This window comes from Acanthaster planci, linkage group LG04 (genome assembly GCF_054643075.1).
Source record: "Acanthaster planci isolate LZ-2023a linkage group LG04, COTS_SCS, whole genome shotgun sequence".
Lineage (NCBI taxonomy): Eukaryota > Metazoa > Echinodermata > Asteroidea > Valvatida > Acanthasteridae > Acanthaster > Acanthaster planci.
The window spans coordinates 18,810,560-18,828,537 of record NC_141780.1 but is presented as its reverse complement, the minus strand read 5'-3'; the positions used below and the strand labels follow the sequence as shown (position 1 = coordinate 18,828,537).

The window sequence follows — 17,978 nt, the reverse complement described above, 5'->3', positions numbered from 1 at the left end:
ATAGTTCTACATACTCAACATACTTCATATGCATCACGGGGGAGTATCGCACTGCACGGCATGTGCAGTTGTTTTTTTGCAACCAAATCTTCCAGGGAATATATCCACCATGGATGCAAACGGTAATATTGCGCCGTTCACTTTCTTGTGATCGATTCAATTCATAAGTGTGTTATTTCCCTTAACTGTCAGAACAAAGACAGCCAGCACAGCAGAGCACGAAGAAATACTCGTTACATTCGTGTGAAAAGCACCCTTGTCTTTATAGTTTATTCCAGTCACTCTCAGAACATCTCAGGAATAATAAATATCCAGCACATGAAAATTATCTTTCAAAAGGCCCAGAAGTCATCACATGGTCATGGGTGGTTTACCGTTAATTAACTTCAAGTAAAATGCCGCTGGATATGCGGCTGTAACATTTCCCTTGATAAAAAATCATCATTACATTATGAATAAATGTGGAGTGCAGTGCATGATTATGGCGCTTGACCCTTTTCTGTTTCACTGTTTAGCGGGTTTGGCCAATCCCTTCCAAAAGGTTTGTGAAGTAGGCCTACGTCTAGGCCGTGCAATAGAGCCTGAAAGTTGACCTCTGATGGCGCGCTTCTGGAACCCTTGAATAGGAAATATTAATAACGTGCAAAGATTGTAGAATTTGTAATATTTTTAGTGCAATTACTTCTTAAAAATATCCAACTCGGAAAAAGGGCTTTGGAAAATATTTGCTAGTATATCAATTTATAGAAATTGAAAAATTACCTGACCTAAAAGAGAAATATCGTGCCAAAAATGGACCCATCACTTCCAAAAATCTAATATACACGAAGAACAGTCGAATTAATGCGACGGTCATTGGCAAGCTCTGATTCGTGCCAAAATGAAGAAGAGTTTATTGAGGGGAGGGTAGCAATCTGCTTTACATGTGCGCACTTGCATTCCGCGTTTAAATTAATGCTGGAAGTTAGAGTTTCACTGGCTGTCTGGAAAATCGCGCCCAGGGGGCCAAACCAGGCTACACCCCTGCAATTAACATAGTGGGTTGATCGCTTGCTGCTTGATCAAAGCAAAAGTTGTCAGTAATGCACATGCGTTGCATTGTTTAAACAAATTCTATCTGATGAGGGCTCGAAGCCTAATTCATGCATACTAAGCTAATAAGTCTACCCCAGTGCCTGGGAGGGGGTGACGAGCAAATTTGTCCATTGTCTTTGGATAGCTACCCACAACACCTTGTGTTCTCGTTAAATAAAAAGGTGACAAATCAGCTGTTACAAAAGTACGTACCTTTCAAGGTGGTAAATAGTGATTAATTCAAAATGTAAACGGACGAACAGTGCGCACTAAGCGCATTGTTACAAAACCCCACATATCGACCGAGTACTACCTCAGTTCAAGACAATCTAGACCCAAGATTGCATGGCCCGGCCCACCACGACTACAAGATACAAGAACATGTACATGCACGTACATGTACCTCAAACATTGAGGCATTATACTACAGAATATCCAAAAATGTAGGCCGACTCTACGACATACAATATCTACAATACGAGATGCTTGTCTGCCTGATGCACGCTAAATCTATATGTGTAAATTACCACATTGCAGAAGCACACAGCGACAGGGAAGGACAATTTGTTTCATTTTTAATTAAACGAAACTATAACCACTGAAAACCCTCCAGGCCACTGTGAGCTGAACTGTGGAAGTAGTCTTGAACGGTCACGTGTCCAGTTCATGAACCTTTCTTTGCTCCAACGAGCACTGGTCGCCCTTTTTGAACGAGAGGTCAGTATAAAATGGAAGGTCAACCTTAGCAAAAAGAATACTCTTAATGAAAAGGAGGACGTATATATTCATTTAGCATTCAGCAGAAGTATAAACACAATGTTGTTGTGACTTTTGTATATACACGTTCATAAATTGTTGGGGTAAACTTTGCCAATTATTGTTTTTGCACTGACGGCCTATCACAGTGTGCCATCCACTGGTCGTCCAAACCTACGACTGGACAAGGCAATATCGGAAAGGTCTTCAGAAAAGGCCACCTGATACACACTGTGTTGCAGATTTACCGTTGCATGTAAATTATACCTAGAATATACTGCTTAGCACATGATAACCTCATGAATACTACTCAAATTTGCATATAAGTTATCCTAGTACAGTGCGTTGCAAAGAAATTACCTGATACACGTATGCAGCATAGATACTTTTTACCTGCGCGAACATACAATGAGCACGGCGCGCGCCTTCGCCAAAACTAATATTGGACCCCCTTGTGCCAACATGTAATCAGTAAATCGACAAAAGAAACATTTAATTTGACATCATATATGACAAATTCCAAAGACTGCAGACGATAGAAAAAAACCCAGCAATTTACACTTGCTTAATCTGAGCGTTCAACTCAAAACAGAACCCGAAGGAGAAGCACATTACTTTCGCAGCATACAACCGGAAAAGACTTCATTGCCGAATGCTTGTGAATCAAATTACTGTCTGTGCACATTCAATTTTTCCCAGCATTTAAAGTAGTGTGACCGACGACACTATCTCCTGCTATGTGCGGGTGGGTGGGGTGGGGGGATTCACTTCACTCATTTGGCCACGGAGGTTGTCCCCTTGCCATATTTGGCATGCGGCTGTGATGGCCCAGCACCGTCCTGACGAGGCACTGTTTCCACCTTGACTGCAGTCAAAGGAAAAAGAAAACAGAACCAGGAACATAACTTGATTTTCCACTTAAATCTGACATTATAAGAGGACAGTAAAAAAATTCTGGAATATAAAGCAGAGGGTTGAACAAATGATGTGAAATGAAGTGAGCGATGCTAAGATTGCCGTGTGGCCGCCCTGCACCCCCCCTGCAGTGACGTAACTACAGGGGGCACGGGGTACGTGTCCCGAATGAAGGTCCGTGCCCCCGGAAGCTAACTCCGATTTGAATATTTGAAGTACGGTAGCCACAGTACATCCGCTTTCGGTTCTACTTGGAAAAATATTTCTCAGTCTTTTGGGGGTACACTCGTGTGGTGGTGTTGCTGTATGATCTCTTCGGTAATTAGTTTTAGTTTGGATTGTCTTCAGTTCGAGTGAATTAATTTGTCCTAAAAATACCTTCTGGTGGGTCCGGGTTGGGCTTCGCTGGGGCAAAGGCGTCCGATGGTGTGGGCGATTCAGGATCGTATCCATTTATTCTGAAATCGACGAGGGAAATAGACAAAGTACGCAAAGAAGTAAATCATAACAAAGAAAGCCTTCATGGCAAACATGTCAAGCCTTAGGGTGTTTTACTCGAAAAGCACGAGGCACGTCAGTTAATAGGCGAGCCACAGCAGCGCCATTCTGTTTCAAAACAGAAGTATGTCGGGAGAGGATTCCAAAGTAAACTTTGTTTAAAATAATCTAGTGTAAAAAAAATGTTTAAGTTCTGAATTATTTACATTGGTCCAAAATTACTCTGTTAGTTCTTTTGCGAGCGGGAATTTTTCCCTCTTAGTTGCTGAACGCACGAGAATGTGTAAGAAAGGCAAATGCGTCATATTTCAGGTGAACCACCATCTGAATCTCTAATCGTAAATGCAAATTTGAAAGAACCTGACCAGGATTTGCCGAACATTATAGGGGGAATCTTCGGAGGATCTTCCAAAGAACAACGTTATCAAAATCAATTTTTCGTACATTTAAGCACAGTTACAACCGTCAACAGATAACGTCAGAAATGTTTGTGAGTCTCCCCAGATTTTTAAAGTAAGTATAGCCTAGGTGTTGAGGATTAATATCAGTGGAATAACTCGGGTGCGATGAAAATATTCCACTCAACGACGGTAACAACATCTTTTTCTCTCTCCTGCCTCCACTTACTGGTCTCGAATGCAGAGTATGACACACATGATGATTGGTGTAGACACGGCCAATACAATGACGCAGTAAAACGCAGTGTTGAACATCGAAAAGAGCACTGGTGGCTCAAAACGGTAGAGATCTGCAAAAGTATGAAAACAGGAGGCCCAAATCATTCAAATACAGTGTCCGTGAAGAGAATACCCCCCCCAAAAAAAACCAAACCAAACCAAAACAAAACACCCCCTCCCCCCAAAAAACCCAAAACCAATCAATTAAATCGTAAGTACGACATTTAAATCGTTTACACGCTTGGATGATATCGTGCCTATGTGTGCGCATATTTTGGAGGGGATGGTATGCCCCCCGTGGGCGCAAGGCGCGCCTCTCAGACCGCATCAAAAAGTCATGGCTGGGTGGCTGTCCGCCCAAACGTCGACTCTTCCTGATGGCCGACACAAATTACTTCCGGACGCATTCCATGGGCCATAATGTATAATGTCATGGGCCTCAACCCCCCCCCCCCCAGGCGTTAGTCCTTTTCCCAAGCAAAATCAGATTTGAAACTCTGCTTGGTTGGAGGCTGGACACAGATAAAAGGTTTTGCGGGTAAATCATGTGAAATCAATATCGTCTATAAGAGTGGCGATTCTGAGAAGAAGTGGTGAGTGTCATACTCGACGTTTCGCCCTGGGATGCTCTGGTCGTCCTCAAATGACCAGGATGCCCTGGTCGTCCTCAAATGACCAGAATCAGGATGCTCTGGTCGTCCTTTGGACTGGTTCTTCTCAGAGCCACCACTCCTGTGGAAGGTACTGATTTCTCACGATTTACCCACAAGCCTTCTCTCTTCGCCAAGCAAAGTTGTTCAATTGAACCTGTTAGTTGACATCAATGCATGTTATCAAAACTTTAAAGGTTAACAGAAATTGAAAACATTTAGTTCACGTGAAGTATTTCAAACTATTAAATACGTAACCATTTCAAAAGCATCATAAATTCAACGTTTTTGCCTAGTTAATAGTGACTCCCAGATCCTGCGAGATCCTGCGTTTCCCCGCCCACAAAGAAATCCCCTTTGGCCGTTCGCGCTCCCCGGTTGATATGTTGCCGTCATCGGCAGAACGCCTACACGTACAATGTACATTGCATGATTGCATTATCGCACGCTTGCAATAGACCACGTTGTGCTTGATGTAGCTTGGCCCACAGGCAAACACTGTCTCGGTTCAAGGTAGAAACTAAAAGACATGGCCCTACCGTGTATTTCTTGAACTGAACGTCATTTTGGGATTACGATTAATGGGGTAAATATTACATTTACTATGTTTTTGAAAACGAATTTATTGTTATTTTGAAATACTTCACGTAAGCTATATGTTTTCAATTTCTGTTAAGCTTTTAAAACGTCGTTCTCCGTACGGTGTGACCCTCACAACCTCCCTAACCATTTTTTCTTTTACTAGGCCCAGTAATACCAACGCATATAATCCAGAAATGAACACAAAAAAGGCACCTTTTGGCTGTAAATTGAAAGAGAATTCCCTGGATCCCTCTTTATCACCGTTGTCATACTCGGCGACGACGTAGAAGTCAAACTTGCCATCCTTTTTGAGACCCTGAAGCGTGCACTGGGTTCGCCGACCGCAGTCCTTCGATTTCCATTTCTTTCGATCTTTACGTTTGTAGAAGATCTAATCCAAATCCAAACAAAGCGTCAAGGCCAATTAGAGAAGGCTCTATATGGACTTATGAGCTTTGAAGCTTTCATGGCGAAGGTAGCAAGTAAGGTATAGGGGTTTGAGGTAGCACCGAGTGAGGATATCTCCTTCTGAGTATGTGTGGTTCTGAAGATAACCGGAGGGTACTCAACGTTTCAGACAGTATGCTCTGTCCGTCGTCAGAAGACTTCAGAGGTTCCATCAACAATGAAGCTGCTTATATTGTGTCTGGAGGCGTTGGGGTGTGGAGAGCAGCGGCGTAGCTAGGATTGTACTATGGGGGGCACCAGTATCTTACGGGGGGCACAGACTTTCAGTGGTGTGCTTTTTTTTTTGGGGGGGGAGTTTTTGTTAGCCTTGTTCAATATCCATTCCTCCGTTCTTTTAGTGGCGGAGGGGGCACCTGGGGGCACTGACAATTTGTGGAGTTGGGGGGCACGTTACCCCCAAAGCCTCCCTGTGGCTCATGGAGAGGATGCTAAGTCTTTCCAGAACCACACATACTCAGTAAGAGGTATATACCCTGGCATGGTGCTACCGCTAACCTTTATGGAGTTTACATTATGAATTTATGTGTTCACGCTTTCAGTGGCTTATCGGAAGAATATGAAACGCGAACGATAACACGCGGCATTAACTGTAGCCACAATCGTATAATTATTTAAGTAATTCTGCCATGATCTGTAGACAAAAATAAGTCGCCCAGAAAGTGCGGCCGCGGATGGGGGGGGGTCAAAGCCTCCCTGCTTTTGAGACAAAAAAGGTCAGAACGGGGAAACTAATGCATATTCACTTGTAAGTGGCCGCGCTCATCACGTGAAACGTATTGTGCACGGTACAGTTTCCAATCTGACTATTCCATTGGTATGGCGCCAGGTGCGGGTATCAACTCGTTGCCATGGGAATAATTTTGCCGCGCCATATTTGTTACCACCGGTGCCATGTGCGATCTGTAATTACATTGCTCTATGGTAATTAATTATTCAACCACAATGCATCTTACTTTGCATGCGTGGTTTCAGTCGATGTCTATTTCAAAAGAGGACGGCTTGGATTGGGTATTTAATAAGTGAAAAGTGGCGTTTTACAGGTACACTCCTTCCATTGTGTTGTGCATAAAATACACTGCTTGTCATCCAGTCTCATATGCATTGCTGACGTTGAAAAGGTTTATTTGAACTGGCCTGTACAATATCAAGACACACTCAGGACAAGAAAAACATGGTGTCCTAAAACGGACAGGTGAGCATCGCAGTTCAACCGAAGTGCGAAGTGTGAAACTTGAACCACGAGCCTGACAAGTTGAACCACGCTTTAAAAGTTGAACCATACCGCTTGCCTGTATGTTTTAGAACAGCATAGGGCACCTCCTGATTGGTGGAGCCAATGAGTATGGCATCTGGACGTGTATGGCTCGGTTATACAAACCTTATATCTGACAAGGTGAGTGTCGTTGATTGGCTGCCAAGAGATGAGGGCAGATTCTCTACTTTTGACGGTAGCTATGACTCCAGACGGGGCGGGCCGTCGCGGACCTGCACGGACGAAATTGGGCAAAAAACAGATGGTATTGAGATGAACAATCAATAAACAATATATAATGCCAGAGATGCCACTTTATTACCTACATATCAAATCGTGACCATGGTGCACGGTTTCTCTGTGCCCTCGTCTCTAATCATTAACCGTAACCCACACTTTAGGCCCACAGTGGATCATTGGGTTAACCCGAAACGGGTGTCCGAGCTGTGAATCACACCGTGGTTTAATTTAAATCTGTTCAATGGGTCTATTTTCATGAGAAGAAAAGTTCACAAACATAAAAGACTTGTTATGCAAGCATGCATGGAAGGCCTGGTTCTCAAAGCTGTAGTAAGTTTTTGCTTTCAGCGTTTGTGATATTTTACAAATTTGTGAACGGAAAAACTTACTTAACTGATCCCACTATCCCCATTACCACTCGCATCAAACACACAACTCTGTGCTTCTAAAAACATTACACTCATTATATTTCACAATTTGGGCTAAGTCAGAATGTGAACGTGGGAGCTAGCACTATTCTTGCAAAAGATCCACTGCAAAAGAGACAACAAGTGAATAATGAACTGTCTATGTCTCACAAAGTAAACAGAAAAGTCAAACTGTAGTATTACGCGAAGTATAATCTCCGGAAACTGTTCATTTTTTTCACCTGTCACATTCAAGATGGCATTGGCGATGATTTGGCCATGGTCATTGGTTGCCACGCACTGGTACACTTTCATGTCCTCCACAACGATGGAAGACAAGCCATCTGTAGAGAGAAGTTATGTTTTAAGGCCTATGCTATATACATTTTTGTTTACTATAGTTCTGGAAATGAACCCATGTATTTTAATGAACCACGCTTTTCAGTGTTTGTTCCGCTATTTAAAACGGTACTTGGTTTCTTTTTTATTTCATGCTAGTATGAATTACCTAACTAATCAGCAAAAGTGTAGTGTATTTCAGGGAAAACCGTCGAACGGATGTTCCATTGCGCACAAAAACTGCTGGCATTTTCGATATTTTTATGTGTCCTTTTCTTGTTTTAAATTTCTCCGTTGTTGATTCATTGTTGATATGAGAACAGCCGTCGAGCAACCCGTTCTCCAACTTAATGATTTCAACGAGCAAAGCTTAGGTACACAATTTGCACAGATAAAGCGTTGTTTTCCCTGATTGAAATCGCACAAAAATCGCCCTCTGTTTTTTGGAAAAACACAGTCAATAATTTGAATGATTTTAGACGGAGAAACTCTAAATACACTTATCACCCAAAAATTGTTTTCATAAAGTGAAGAAGACTTGAAGTGAAGTGCTTGTAGCACTTTCATTCAGCTGGCAATTTCTTACCATACTGTGGCATGGATTCCCCATTCTCCATCCAAGTGATGTTGGGGGTCGGCTTGCCGCCCGCTATGCATGACATTTCGGCAGTCTCGCCTTTACGGATAGTTGTGTCCCTGGGCTTCTCAATCCAGTAAGGTGCAGCTGAAAAAAAAAGAAAGTCAGCCTTTCAGCCGGGTCCATTTGGTAATAAATGTAATTAGTCCCATATCTAATAAGTTTCACGTTGTGCTCAATATCAGCTCCGTAATAAGGAGAGATGGCTCCTCTTGTGTACGGTCTTTACCTTCGACACGCAAGGATGTGGTCTGGTCGGCCATGTTTGTCGACGAAGCCGTGCAGGTGTATGTACCCTCATCCCTCATCTGCACGCTGTGCAGGGTGAGCACGGGGCCCTCGGCGTGGAACGATGGGTCGTCAGACCTAGTCCAGCTAACATTTGGTGCTGGACTGCAAAACACAGGAGAATAACCCAAAAAACTAAGATGTTTAATTTTTTTTTTCAAACTCCTGGTGGGAGGAGGTCCTGTGATGCAAGTGAATATATAGACGGTAGAACAGTGAGAGAGGGGATCCTAACTGAACAGGTTTCCTTGCATAACTTTGCATTGTGTCTTTCTCACCCTCATTTGTGAATTTAAATAACAGTGAACTGTTTCTCTTTTTGCATGGGAATTCCCATCATCTTTCTCTTTGTATTTGGAAAGATGAAATCTCTGCGTACAAACGTTTTTTAATTCCCCTTATTCAATGGTTGATTCAACAACAAATCAAGAAAGTAATGATAAACGGAAACATTATTTCAAACAGGTGTGGATGCTGCGAAGTAGTTGTTGCTTAGCCCCCCCCCCACAGAGTGAGTTCGTCTATCAAGGGCGTACTTTCCAATGGCCAGACAGTAGATCTTCACGTCTTCTCCGAGGGACGCTTTGACGACTCGGACGCTTTCGAGGATCTGTGGCGGTTTCCAGGGGGTAGCATCGACTACATCGGTGACGAGACAACAAGAGTCAACGAGAGATTATGTACTGAGAGTCTGCAAATCAGTGCCTATCCACTTGAGTGGAAGCACCCCCCCCATCGATTGAAAAGAACCATGTAGATGGGGAGGGTTCATTTTGTTGGTCGCGACGCAATCACGGTGCCTGTAAACGTCAAACCAGCGAGGTGCAGTTCTATACCAACTGACCAAAGGAGTTCCCATTGATAGGAAGACTGCGCTCTCTCTCTTAGTTCCGCTCCGGGCAGATCAAGCAGACCACAGAGTCACTCGAAATTGAATTAAAACCGCTAACACCTCGGTCAGAAAACCGATGAAAAAATAGAATGGGGGACGCGATTTTGTTCACCCCCCTCCCCCAAAAGTGGATGCACCACCGCTGCTTTTGCTTCGCCTACCCGATCTATAACTCTGAATCAAACCTAACTAGGGACAGGCCAGTGTATCGAGTAAGTCTATGAATCTTTGTTTGTTCTTAGTAATTTAGCCTTCTCTCAATTATAGCAACATCAAAGAGCTCTATGAATGAAGTTAATATAACTCCATGGATATCCAGTGCTACGTCAAACTCACAGATAACGACTAAAATTAAGATTGTCCCTTATTATATGTTTACATCCACATATCATTCCCAGATATCGACATTATTATTACTCAAAAACTGAGTAGTGATTTACAGACTCAAAATGACACCTTAGCTCACCCTTTCTAACGACAACTGTCTTTTCCTCGGAGAATATAGATTTCTTCGTGACCGTTGACTGCACAATGCACCTGTAAGTTCCGTTGTTGGCCAAGGAAGCTCTCAGGAACACCAGGTTCCCGGCACCGTCTTGGGCCAGTCCGCGATCCGGATCCCAGGATGAGCCGTTGGCGAAGAGTGGGTACCCGTTGCGGGTCCAAGAGATCACGGGGGCCGGGTGTCCCGCTGGTGCCCGGCACGGCAGAATCAGCCAGTCGCTCTCATTCACGTAAAACGTACTGCCGTCAATTTGGGTCTGATTGAACTGGTTCAAAACTTGTTTGAATGGGGGAAAATCAGAAAAGGCACAATAAACACTACGATTAGATTAAAGGAAAAAGACACTGCCTAGGTCCGACAAGCGTGTTTGTACACAACAAAAAGTTCCTCTGTAATTGGGGCCTCCCCGCGGGGGTGGGCCCGCCTCTTTCTTTGGCACAGTTATGGGCATGGCGTTAAGGCCGGTTCAAACTTCCAGTGAACCCAAAACTAAAGCAAATTAGACATCCACTTGAGTTGAAATGTGTCATACAATTTCGCGTTTGGGTTTGCTTTCTCGCTAAGCATTAGCCTGCCTTCACTGTGTTTCTCTGCTCAGACTGACGTGGAACTTACAGGCGAACTCTACTTGGATGGTACTGGCCACGACCGTGCCAAACTCATTGGAGGCGAAGCAAGTGTACTTCCCGACGTCATTTTCCGAATCGACTACTAGCGAGCCGTCTGTGACATTCGTGGTTGAGATGTTGACTGTCATGCCGTCTTTTGTCCATCGATATCTGTTGAGGGGGAATTCATAATGAGGACTATTAGCGGTGTTTCTTCTGCGTCTTTAAAGTTAGAAAACCATTACGAGCAAAGACCACCGAGGAAGAAGGCACATAAAAACATGGGTCGAACTCGTCCAAATTTGATGTACGGCTGTGGTCGTTTATATACACTTCAACTGAATTTTGTAGACATTTTACCCAATCCTTATCTATTTGTGGCAATCATGTCTTTTCTATATCTCATCAATCAGGATATCTACTATTTATAATACTTTTTATTCATGGTCATGTCAATAGAATGCGTGTGCGGTTTACCAGTCACAAAAAGGAAAAGCAGCCAAGAATTAGACAAATCTGAAGAACGGTAGTTTAACACTTCAAGCTTGAAGTGTACGGAAACACTCACAACATTGGCTTGGTTCCATTCGCTAGACAGGACAGAGTAACAGACGACTCGTTGGAGTCACTGATGTAGTAGATTGTCTTGCTTAGCTGTTCTGTAAATCTAGGCGGGACTGGGTGGGCAAACACACACACAGAAAAATGTTATGTGTTCGTACATTTAACGAAGACTCTTTAGATGCTCACATGCGCTCATCTTCAAGAAAATTAGTTTTGGGTACTATGTAGTACTTTTTCAAGAAGTGAAATGCTAAGTTAAGTGCTGACTATAGCTTTTCAAGTTCTTTTTACAAGATAAAGCTCCGCAGTCGCGTCTGATACGCTGCATGCTCGAAGAAGAAATCGTACATTTTTAGCAAAATCTTTTCCTTCAGGAAATCAAAGCTTCACTAATGTCGAATCACAGTATCACCCATCTTGTTAAAAAGAACTTCGACAAGCATATCTTGTAAAAAACGAATCGGAAAAAAGTATACTTTACACTCTGAAAATCTATTTTGGGGCACCATGACTGATGGGCTTTTATATATAAGAGTCACAATGAATTAAGGGGCTACGTGCAAAACGATAATAGATTTGCAGAGAGAATGATCCACGATGCAGAGAATAAACTATACCGAACATAATCCAGGCAAAACATATTCAGTTTGAGTTTCAATATCGTCAGTTCCTGTCGTTACTCACTTTCCTTTTTGGCTAGTCCCACAAACAAACCCAGCACGCCACTGGACACTTTTCTTCCCGAAACTCCGCGCCGCGCGTGCGTCACCAGCGTCGATGTGAAATTTTAACTACTAATAATTTTGTGGTTTGCACGTCGAATGAATGCTTACGCAAAAGGAACGGGGGAATGAATTAACATTACTTTAGGCCTACAACCTTAAAGGTGAAATTTGTTACCAACAAACATCTGAGAATGTAAAAAAAAAACGAATTGTGGTTTCTGGAGAAAGATTTCGTTTTGCCTCCTGCCAACCAAGACTATAGGGATATGCTACAGGGTTTATATAATGTACCTCACTTTCCACACCCCTTTCAGCTCGAAACGAGACTAGGTACGACGCAGTGGCCTGGACTCTATGCACGAATGAATGGTTTATTTAGGGAGTAAAATAATAATTGCGGCGTCAATTCGAGAATGATCAGGGAGAATAATCGATGCCAACTTACATCCATTTTGACAAAGACTCGGCAATCCTTGCATGACAACGAGTGTGAAAATCAGACTTGCAGAAGTCGTGTGAGGAAACAGGCTGCCCTCCATGTCCCTCGATAAAAATTGATAAATGTCAACAGAAATAATACATTAAAATCCAGAGGAGATTTTAACTACCTCTCGTCTGAAACTCTTAGGTCTAAACTGAAAGATTACGAGCATCACACGGCCATAAAGAGAGAGAAAGCAAAACCTTTCCACTCTGTAAAGCTAAACAACTTGGTTGGTTGTGAATCCTGGCGACTACGAGGAAATGACACTGAAGAACGGCCAATGACACGCATTATCACCGCCAATTCTCACCTGCAGGTCATTCATTACTCTCCTTCATGATTGATAAAACTGACATCAAGCCCACTTGGCAGAGATCGAAGACAACGTCAAGAAATTTTGTATTGCCTCTTGAGACTGGGTTTTGATAGGCCTATACCTGTAATGCCAGTTATGCCCTATTCACGCATACATGAACATTAATGACCACGTGCGAGGTTTTCAATCAAATTGTACGCCTTTTTGTACTGTGAAGATTTAGGGTGACGATATGCATTTTTCAAATAGTAGAATTCAAAAAAATTCCTTTTGCGCTTATTTCAATAGGCTTAAGTCTTACGTTTAACAATTTTGCAATATTTCCGATGGAATTGACCGAATGATTTTGATGTTTAAGCTCATACATTTGGCTTCAGTGTTGTTCTAGCACAATGCAGCCGCTATGCTATTGTTGAAACAAGACTTTCTTTGGTACACTCGTGTATTCTTTTGATTAAAAAATCATTGCAGAAACATGTTGCAAATCAAGGAACACATAAAGACTTAAAAGGAGAGTCAGTGGAGAGTATTTCTGTAAATACCTTGTGCCTTTATCTCTTTTTGTTGGATGAATATTTCGAGAAAGAACCGATTTTCTCGAAGGTTCCAACAACGTGGGTTACAATGTGGATTAACACCAACAACTCAAACGTCCTTTTCTTATTTTAACCACAAAAGAAGAACAATGCTACAAAGCGAAGTGCCTGCCTTCAGCATTACGGTATGTTCACATCTTGTGAAAAGTTGGCACCCACAGACGCAAAACCCCGACCAGACTTTTTTCCCGTCCCAAGTTTACTGAAACCCGCTCTACAGACATTCTTTGCCTATTTTATTAATGAACCTCTTTTTAATTACGGTAATTCGTATTTCACCATGATTTTTACAGGACGTCCATTATTTGACGAAATGGTGTCAAAAGCTTCTCTCCATACAAACCCAAGAAGTGTGCAACTTTTCCAAGATTTTTTCCTTCCCTCTAGGTGATAAACGACCGATAACTCGTGGACTTAGTGAAAACATGAAATAGCACACGGTAAAATATTTCATTGGCAGTCTACTAACATAATTAGGCCTATATACAGGTCAAATTATTACCTTCTATTTCCAACTTTGTAATCCTAGTTGTTTGGATCACTGATCGAGCTCTCTCTCGATATATGACGACAACTGGAGATTTCACCCCGACGGACAATTCATTGAAAAGTATCAGCTTCGTTCCTCTCTTAGTGTGCGGTTAAACAATACAAAGTGTCGACGTTCATAGAAGCAGAAATTGCAGTGAATCAAGACCGACCTATCTCCTCTAGTTGTGAAACTCTTTTCCCACGGTCGTGCCTCATAGAAGTCCAACGATTGGGCAGTGGACGCCCACGTGGCCAATTACGTCATATTGTTTCTGTGCGTGTTATGCATGTATTTTCACTTTCACGGTAATACTTGCTCTATGCTGAGTGAAAGTTTTACTTTCCAGAGGAAGACAAACACGGCTTTGTCGGGGCTCAGTGAGCTGTGGACATCACAATAATAGTCAACCATAATTATACGCTCGGCTGGTTCTTGATTTTTAAGGGTTTTTCCAACTTAATCCACAATAATCCTCATAAGGTATACTGCTGCGCCAAGGCCCATAACTCTATTTCCGTCCCCCCAACACTCGGGGGAAAGTCATCAGACTTTCGCATCAACATTCACACAACGCCCCAAGTTACCGTACCAAACGAGTACATGCATCATTCTTCGTCCCACTTCCAACCCAAATCGACCATCAATAACCTTACCCGTCCCGCAATATATCAATAAACCACAACTTTTCTGAATCTCGACCACGCCATTCCCTGTAAATCTGGGGTCCATTTTTCCCGACTTGCAATTCTGTGATGTCTTCCCCAGGATAACCCCGGGGTCGAGAAAACAGCAGTTCCAAGTTACCTCTTGCGAAGGTCTCAATCACATTTGAGGAACAATAATCTGTGCATGGTGATAATTTTTTTATCAAGAATCCTTTGTTAGCTTCAATTTCGAAAATTTAATTTCCAAGTGTAAAATTCAAACTCAAAATTCAGTAGCATTTCAGTTTTTCGTATGTTTATATTTCGTGCATTGGCCCCAAAAGCATTTTATTAATCCAACCTTCAAATTCACAGTTTCTGTTTGGAACGGATCAACAAGAAACATCTTTTCTTGCTTGCAAATTAACATCTTTGCATGCCAAAAGGTCCTATAAGTTATTAAAGACAAGGCCACGAAATAAAACAGCAATGATCCGTTTGTTGGGAGTGGATAGAACCAAACAGAAAAAACTCACCTCCCATGCCCCCGAAAAAACACGCCCCAAAACGAAAAGAAAACAAAATCCCTACCAAAACAACTGAACTAAACACAAAAGTAGACATTACAGAAATTAAATTAAAAGAAAGTTTGGGGCAAAGGGGATAGAATAACCTATGTAACCCATTTATTTTATTTCAAAATTTTATTTAATATTCTCATTGCCTCTTCAGTTAGATTTAACACCGTAACATTAAGTCATATTGCAGCCTCTCCAAATTCTGACAAACTTCATATCAGCTGTTACCCATCTCTCCAGGTCTCCCAGTTCAGTTGATTGAGAAACGAAAATCGACACGGGCACTGATTTGTTTCTGAATAATTAGTGCCAATAACTGCGGTGTTACTTTAACACCCTGTTGCTATAAGAGGACCATATCAACACTATTTACCGTAAGTCATACAATGTTTGGTGTGATATTAACAGCGCTGTTGTAACCTTTAACACCCTTCACTGCACCTCTATTGCTGATAACACATTTGGGTGTGGTTATATAACACTAACAAGTAATTTTTAACACCACAATTTTGCAGTCTGTTATCTGGCGCATTCTAGATGCACACCAGCGGTGACGTATCAGACTTCCCTTCATTTTTTATACTTCACAACACCTGGAGCACATGTCCTAAAATGATTACTGCGTTCGGTCAAGTTACATGTATTCAAGTACAAAGTGAATGCTTCAAGGAATTGCAACTTCCAGTACATGTACTCCACATCATCACTGCTTTCTGTGATCTTTCCAAATTTGGTCACTTAACTGCAGAAATTGAATTGGATTTGTATTTTTAATTAACGCAGTAGTAAACTATTAATGCATCGGTCGCATCACATTATGACTTGTTACAACGGATTACACACTTAAAAATGTTTTGCCCAAATAGAGCAATAAAAACGGCAAGGAAATCCCCCATTCCCGAGAGCCACCAAAACAAATTCACGACAACACCAATTCTTTCCTCTCCTTCTGCTACGAGCACAAACTGAACAACTCGGGTTCATTCCAACTTCAGAAATGCTTCTGAGGCTCACTGGATATCTTCACATTCTTCTAGATTACAGTAGAAACGCTCAATGCGTTTCTTTTTTTAATACACAGCAGTCTGGGGATGCACCAGGTACTGTCGTATGGAAAAGTGGTTTCTTTGTGCCTCGAGACAGCCACCCCACCCCCCCCCCGTTTCACACACACCCAAAGAAAAAAGGAAAAGAGGGAGGGAAAAGACAAATAGAGGGGTCATACAACCTAAAATCGCACCACCACCAAATAAGAGATTCGCACTACTCACCCTGGGGCATTTTACCATCGTTGCTTTAGTTTACGCCCCCCTCCCCCTTGGAAAATCCCGGATCCACATCTGAAAGCTTCCCCTGTTGATATGTCTGACCATAGGCCTAGTGTTCCGTCAGTCATAAATGGTCCGACTTTACTTCCCTTTGAAAAATTCCCCAGAGCCATGATTATAACCTTTATTTGACTTTCATTCCGCATTTCCCCAGCACGTGTTGAATAAAATTCGTTTTCGTCACCGAGTCGGATATGACTCAAGTGTCTGTGACGTCTTCGTTTCTGCTTTGAAGAGATATCGAGACCAAATATTAATTTTAATTTTGCCAAACTTTCCACGAGTTTTTCCGTGTGTTTGTGTAAAACCCCGACGATGTGGTGTGAACCTGTTCCGAGAACAATGTTCTTGGGCCATTCCAGAGAACTGATTTTAAATTTTTGTGGATACTCACCGCTATGACGTCACCTGGTCGCGTATCATTTCTACTTCCCAGACGCAAAGTGGAATCGGCCAATGACGCGCTCCGATTTGCTCATGAATATTTATGAGGTGTAGCAATAAGTTTTCCAAGCGGGGTTCTTGCGCGTGTGTTCCTCATCAACGCGCCACCGATAAGCCGATTATAAACGCAAGCCTAGTCTATATAGGGTGCGTTCGATTAGCTTCCCTGAATACACCAGTGTTACACTCAAGGGAAGCCTCAAAATGAGGCTTATCGAACTCTGCAGTGTGTTTTCCAGGGCATTCTGGGAAAAAGGTCAAGTCCCCGCCTCATTCATCATGTACGTACGTCCATGCTCGAACAATCCATCCGTGACGTCATTACACTCGGGCAGTCTCCAGACACCCGCTCGCCAGCTGGGGTAGTGGTGGCTGACACCAGGGCAGGCACGAACATCACGTGATGGCTAAACGAACGCTCTCGTGTAAGTTTGACTTACACGTGTAAGCTAATCGACCGCACCCCACAGGCGGCGAGCACGAAAAAAACCCGCCCTCTTTTGTTCCGCTCGAGGCGGATACCTAGGCCTAAAATTGGCATGAACTGGCCCAGTCCTGGGGTTCTTCCAAATGCCACTCACCATTGTAAATAAATCCAACTGGTAGCCCACTTCTTATACTTGTGTATTTCGGACTAATCGTGGGACCGGGTACCAATGGACGGGGAAAACCCACTAATTGTAACATACACGTTATGTTTCCGAATATTCACATCAAAGGAAACGCAGTTTAACATTGCATGCATTTAGTGAGCGAAATGCTATCCGACGTTGAAGTCTTATTCCTTTTTCCATAATTATTCAGAGTTCGTAACATCGGGAACGCGAGAATGACTTGAGAGGCATGTCGAGCTGGCTAATTCAGCAAGTGTCACAATATATTGTTGTAACAACCTGGATAACTCTGTACCGTGGAGGCGTGTCGGCAGGTAACAGATTCGCCATTGCAGCTCTACTAGTTCTTCATGTTGTTCTGGACT

General features: G+C 42.6%; 1 protein-coding gene across 1 annotated transcript; it reads right to left on the bottom strand.

The window, feature by feature from the left end:
• Positions 1-244: 244 nt before the first annotated feature.
• LOC110986973 (contactin-2-like) lies at positions 245-13,225 on the bottom strand. The gene is made up of 13 exons (XM_087136264.1): positions 12,523-13,225; positions 11,357-11,465; positions 10,796-10,959; positions 10,142-10,456; positions 9,320-9,422; positions 8,725-8,888; positions 8,445-8,582; positions 7,762-7,863; positions 6,999-7,105; positions 5,366-5,543; positions 3,871-3,991; positions 3,124-3,203; positions 245-2,695 (listed from the first exon to the last, which is right to left on the bottom strand). The coding sequence occupies exons 1-13, from the start codon at positions 12,614-12,616 to the stop codon at positions 2,604-2,606; spliced, it is 1,767 nt and encodes a 588-aa protein (XP_086992390.1). The 5' UTR covers positions 12,617-13,225; the 3' UTR covers positions 245-2,603.
• Between the last annotated feature and the right edge of the window lie 4,753 nt (positions 13,226-17,978).